General features: G+C 33.3%; 1 protein-coding gene across 1 annotated transcript; it reads left to right on the top strand.

Annotated features, from left to right (window-relative positions):
* The first annotated feature begins 1,104 nt into the window (after positions 1–1,104).
* Positions 1,105–3,201, top strand: LOC139526048 (uncharacterized). The gene is made up of 3 exons (XM_071321212.1): positions 1,105–1,523; positions 2,365–2,436; positions 3,091–3,201. The coding sequence occupies exons 1-2, from the start codon at positions 1,223–1,225 to the stop codon at positions 2,406–2,408; spliced, it is 345 nt and encodes a 114-aa protein (XP_071177313.1). The 5' UTR covers positions 1,105–1,222; the 3' UTR covers positions 2,409–2,436; positions 3,091–3,201.
* Positions 3,202–6,687: the final 3,486 nt, after the last annotated feature.

Raw genomic sequence — 6,687 nt, 5'->3', positions numbered from 1 at the left:
CAGTGTGAACCTCGCTTAATGTACTAATTCTATCATTTAAAAATGAGAACAACACGTTAGAAATCCGTTCGAAGTGCTTTGTGGGTATACTTTCACTAGGAACAAAGCCAAGTATATACGAAGAATCGAAATAGTTGAAGAGTTTTATGAAGAGTAACGGACCAAAAAAATAGATAATTCGTCTAAAACCAAATTTGATATCCATATCACGCTTCATTTTGTGGAAAAAAGAGAGACAATACCGCCACTTTTGTTAAGTCATTCCTCTTTTTTTCCCAAAATCAATATTTTATAATATATATATTTTATATCAGTGGCCACTGTTCATAGTAAAATTGAAATTGATACTAAATGGCAAATACAAGTTATTTGTAGTATATTTTTGTTCAAACAATACAGTTAAACGCAAAAATAATTAAAATTAAATAAAACCCCCAAAAATATTAATTTTGGAAAAATAGGGGGAGGGCTAAACATATTGTCCTGTCCCCAAGTACCAATACGCAAAAAGTACAATTACAGAATTAATGTAAGAAACAGGCGGATGATGACAAGTGGGGAATCAAACCGGATTAACTAAAGAAAGACGAACACAAAGCATGGCATAAATCCATAAACAAAACAAACACGATTCAAAAACCAAAACATTAAAAACAACCGAAGACTTGAAAACTCAAACCAAATAAAGCGGGCTGATAGCAGGTGCTCCTAAAAGGTAATCCTTTAGTTATATTCTGTTCCAGAATTGATTCGAATTGGCTAATTCGCATTATCCAATTCGCATTAGAAATACGTAATTAAAAGTTAACGAATGAAAATAAATAATTTATTTCTGCGCTATACTTTAATAAGAATTCGGTCTATTTTTTCCATACGTTTATAAGGATTTTTTTAATCGAGCTGCATTCATTGGTCAAGAGGAGGTCAGTGGTTCGTGCATGTTATTTAAATGTAATTTTAAAGTTTCATGTAATAAAATAACTTGAACCGTTATGTTTGGTCAACCTATATGTTATTTATCTAATTGGTTGAATTGATAAGATGATGAATCGAATCATGCGACTTTGAGATTTCTCCTAAAATATACTTGTACCGCCCAAAGGCAGAACCATTGGAACTAAAATCAATCATTAACACTCATCATAAGATGACGCTAATTTCGTCTTAAAAAAAAAGACTTGCAAAACGAATTAAACACTTTATAGACAATTTGTGAAGGAAAATGAAGTTATCCTGTTGTGTTTTGATTTTAATTCAGCTGGTCTCCCTGGTCAGCTGCCAGATGTTTAGCAGGCGCGGTTTTTATCAGGAAGGGTTCCAATCTACTGGATTCAGTCCATTTGGTTTTCGCGGACATCCGTTTGTAGGAGGAGGAGGAGGAGGAGGTCACGGTGGTGGATACCATGGGGGACATACCCATACACATGTGCACCACCACGGAGGAGGAGGATTTGACGGAGGGTTCGGAGGAGGATTTGGAGGAGGAGGTGGAATAACCATAAGATCCAGAGACGTTGGCGCCGGTAAGAACTGTTGTATTGTGTCTCTAAAATGTTTTGATGATAAGGGAACGACCATTTAAATTCAAAGAGAGAGGGTCCTAAAACAAATGCTGATTCAATGATGATAATTTGATGAACAAAAATATTGTAGCCAAACTGAAGACAAACATATTCTGAATCCAGATTCCCCCCATACCGTATAGTGTTAAATTTTGAATAAAGTTATTTGTTAAGTAGCGCCTAAAAAACAAAAATTAATTCTGGTTCAGACAAAAAAAACACAACCCCTCTTTAGATTAACGGTTGATTCCTAAGGATTCTGCTTAAAATTAATCGTCCCAGTTTTACCTTCCGTGTGTATTTTTTTCCTTTTTTTTTTCTCTCTTTTTTATATTTTCAAATCATGGAATATTGCATCCGTTTTTCTTCAACAGTTAAGAGAAAATACATATTTTTGATAAAACAGACGTGACAAGAAGCAAACCAAATTTGAATGATTTATATATCAGCATTAAAAATGTGAACGCCAGACAAGAGTTTAGCTTACAAAATACTCGTCATTGACGCTCAAATGGAAAACGTGACAAAGACAAAGTAAGTCATTAAAGACACACTATTCTTTTAAATCAGTTAAGTTTCAGAGGCGGAAATTTGGTTGATTATATATGGAATCACTGAAGCATGACCGGAGCGGGCCCCCTCTTAGGCAGTCAGTGGGCCCCCCGACTTGTGAAAATTTCTTGATCCGCCCCTGAGTTTTAACACTTAAATGTAAAAAAACAACCAAAAGAAAAGATTTGTTTAGTGACCATCATCTATTAAAGACGTAGACAATATGAAGGTGTATATTATATATTTACAGGTGCCGTTGGGTTCATCCTTGGGACATTACTGAACAGAAACTAGAAATAAGGACAACTACTTGTGAATAATCGTAAGTATTGATTTTCTAAAATTTTGAAAATAACTATCAACATTAAGTTGACAGTTTCCAGGTTAGTTAACACTCACGTGACATCGTCTTTTCTGGCCAACCTGGTTTATTTTGATTTCAGATTTTAGAGCGAACACTAAGTTTGACAACTTACAGGTCATATTTAGCTATGTTTTTTTTTCACGGCATCATATCTATCAACTGCGTGTGATATTCGAGAAATGATCCACTTTTAGTTGCACAATCTAGGTATCCTTGGAACAAAGAATGTATATATATTAAAAAAAATAATAACGAAATTACCGCACTCCGAAGAAAGTTCAAAACGGAAAGTCCCTTATCAAATGTCAAAACAAAATAAAAACATTAAACGGATTGATAACAACTGTCATATTGCTGACTTGGTTCAAACATTTTCTAATGTAGAAAATGGTGGATTAAACCTGGTTTTATAGCTAGCTAAACCTCTCACTTGTATGACCACATGACAGTCACATAAAATTCCAATTTATTGACCACGATGTGTGAATAAATCATAAAGACATAATAGGTATAAATGTCAAAAATCACATGAATACTATTTTTACGTTGTATTTTAAGCATTGTAAGTAATCATATGTTTCTATTCATACTTATACTATTCTTTTCCTTTAGGTGAAAGTGACAATACCCAAAGTGCCATAATCGTGAACAGAAAAAATCTTAAACAGACTATTGTTTGTTAACATTATTGAAGCAGTAATAAATAAAATGCATTTTTATTCATGTTGTTCAGTTTGGTTTAATTTGAACTCCAGTGTGAAATAAACAGTTGACACAGAGAAATGTCTCGTCTGTCATCAAAACATTATAAAAAAAGACAATTTGATAAACTCCAAATTTATTAAATTTCGCTGGACCATGACCGCATGGTGGCAGGTATTCATAGTATAGAAACTATCATTGATCTAGGTATTCGTAGTATAGAAACTATCATTGATCTAGGTATTCATAGTATAGAAACTATCATTGATCTAGGTATTCATAGTATAGAAACTGTCATTGATCTAGGTATTCATAGTATATAAACTGTCATTGATCTAGGTATTCATAGTATATAAACTGTCATTGATCTAGGTATTCATAGTATAGAAACTGTCATTGATCTAGGTATTCATAGTATAGAAACTGTCATTGATCTAGGTATTCATAGTATAGAAACTATCATTGATCTAGGTATTCATAGTATAGAAACTGTCATTGATCTAGGTATACATAGTATAGAAACTACCATTGATCTAATAGTATCACAAGTAGTTGCTATCAAACTAACTAACGCATAAAACTTATCATTGAACATTAGTAATTCATTTATGTCCCTTGACAATTACCTATTAAAGAGCCAGGTCCTCGAAATAATTGTCAAACTGGTATATGTTCTGATAGTAAAGCATCTTTATAGAAAATATCAATGATCTATTACAAATAGTTCATATGAAAGTGACTTATCCATAAAACTTAACAATTAGCGACAACGAGGTCGACGAGCTGACGACGCCGGAAAAGCAATAACTATATATGTCTGGCTTTCCGCAATTTAGACAAAGAAGACAAAAAGAATGCTGTGTTGAGTAAATGCTCACCAGTATATATACATATATTCTTGTTTTTAATAATTGTATGCACTCAAATCTTCTTAAAAATAAAAATGTTAAAAGTCTCATACAGCTAAAATTGTACCTTTATGAACATATTACTCAACAGTATGTGTACATGTTCATTGCTTCACATAGTGTTGCAAATAGAAAGTCGTTTTAAAATGTCTACTTTCTTGGTAGGTGATATAAAAAGGAGATATAGGACACAGTGTTTATCAATGAGATGGTAAACAAGCAACACACAGATAGTTAAGAGACCTATTATATGTCTCCTCAATAGTCAAACAGGTGTCTATAAGTTGTCTGTACATGTCAAGCTCTAGATCTTGATAATGGTGACGATCTTAGATCTGCCTAAATTTCTATTGTTTTTTTTTTTATTTACAAGACAATAAACAGCTTGCATGGTTTTGGGACGGGACGAGCACCTGCTCATGTTTAACTGGGCTTAGGTGTACCCTGATACTACAGTATAGATCATCATTATTCAAACCCGTATCTAAATATATTGCTGGATATTATCGTACAGTAATGTGACTACGAAGAAGAATAGATATTAAAGCAATGTCTCAAAGGGAAGGAATTACATGCAAGCAAGCTCAAATTATTACACTCGGTAAAGTGACCCAAAGATACCTTGTAAGAGCATAAGAATTACTTGTTCACACCGAGTCGTTCGACAAACAATGATGAGATTTTAAGATAAGTGTGCAACATGTCAAATGTATCTCTAAAATAATACATGAGTCGTTTGACAAATAATGGTGTGATACTTGGACAAGTTTGCAACATGCCAACTTTTTCTCTCTAAGATAACACTGAGTCGATCGAGTTGACAAACAATGGTGTGATGCTATAGGATTAGTGCAGTCTGATAAAATGATTCTTTTGATTAATATCCATACATCTTTTAAAGGTGTCAGTCTTATATTGCTATATTGTTATGAAAAGGATTGCAATGTTTGTCACTGGACGTTACGCATACAAAAGGTGCTGGAATAATTTGTTATGAAGAAACTTACTTACTGTCGTTTCAGGATGTACTGATGTAAAATTAGATAAATCAAGAATTTAAATTTGCTGCTATTTGACGGAAAAGCATTAGTTAAGGATAAAAATAGGCTAAATGGAGCATATTTGATTTTTGAAATATGGCGGGAAAAGGCTGACGCGGACTTTTACCTTATATTTGGGTTGATATTACTTAAGTTAGTTCTCAAATAAAAAAAAAAGAAAATCAAGAATCTGCTTAAATTTTGGAAATGACCTTTTATGAGCAATTTTAAAGTCTTAAATGAAAAGATAAATGGGTGTTATGGGGCAAACTATGTTACCATGTTTCATAGGGAAAAACACCAAGGAGTCCGAAAATATGACACAAATTCCAAAACCTCACCTAAGTACATCCTTAATGATAATCTTTCATCCTATGTTATGTTCAAAATAAGGTCTAGCCGTAAGACCCAAAAGAAGATCGATAAAGTGCCTATCTGTATGTCAAGACAGTAACATTAAAATGATATCTTTTCTTTCATTATGTCAAGATATATTACACATTAATCATTCAAGTCATTTCACTCCCCACACTAGAGGTCCATTTTTGCAGGAAAACCATAACATCCAAAATGCTCGAGTGACATTGGTCAAAGTTTTTTTTTTCACCAAATTTTTTTTTCAAACCTTTTGGTACGTAATTGGCCAAAGAGATTTCATTACTACTGTTCGTTAGTAAAGAACAACATTTAAAAGAGAGGCAAATCAACTGATATTGCCAAATGCGAAAAACGATTGAAAGAAAAACGAAATACACAAAACACAACATAGGAACTAAAGACTTAGCAATACCAACCCCAACAAAACCTGGTGATGATCTCAGATGTCCGGAAGGTAAACAGATCCTGCTCACTATGTGACACTGGTCGTGATGCTCGTGTTAGTAGATTATTTTCGAAGAAAACAGGACGTACTTGTGGTTAATTTTCGAAGGGAATACATTAATTTGGCGTTCTTGGTTTCGTTTCTTCTTTGAAAGCAGCAATCCTCCATATACAGGCGTATATATAGCTAGTTGTTTTCGTTAAAACTATGTTTACATCCTTTTTTCAAAGCGGTTCCTTAAAACAAAATTTGTGATAAATTTCAAGACTTAACATTTGTTGCCTATGCTTACGATTATTAGTCACAGTATCTCGGTTTTTTTTCTTCTTAAAACTGTTTAAGCATATGGGTTCCATTTCAAAAGTCTTTCAAATGTTATCCTGATTTCGCAAGATAATCTTTTATATGTTGTTACGTTTATACATGTATGCTATAATAGGCACTTGGTTAAAAACTTCACTGAATTGTGGGTCATTTGTTAGAACCTATATACCCTTTGAAAAACATTGGTCATTCCAGGGCCTTTTATATCTGACAAGCGGTGTGTGATTTGCCCATGGTTGAAGGCCGTGCGGTGACCTATATAAGTCAATTTCTGTGTCATTTGGTCTCTTGTGGAGAGTTAGCAATCATACCACATCTTCTTTTTTACATATGTGTTTTTAACAATGCGAATGGTTTTTTTCTTCAAATATCAACTATAATGATAACGCAGTTTAATATATAATGCATGCTT

The sequence above is a fragment of the Mytilus edulis genome, chromosome 6, assembly GCF_963676685.1.
Source record: "Mytilus edulis chromosome 6, xbMytEdul2.2, whole genome shotgun sequence".
Classification (NCBI taxonomy): Eukaryota; Metazoa; Mollusca; class Bivalvia; order Mytilida; family Mytilidae; genus Mytilus; species Mytilus edulis.
Note: the sequence above shows the minus strand (reverse complement) of the source record. Positions and strands in the feature narration are given on the sequence as shown.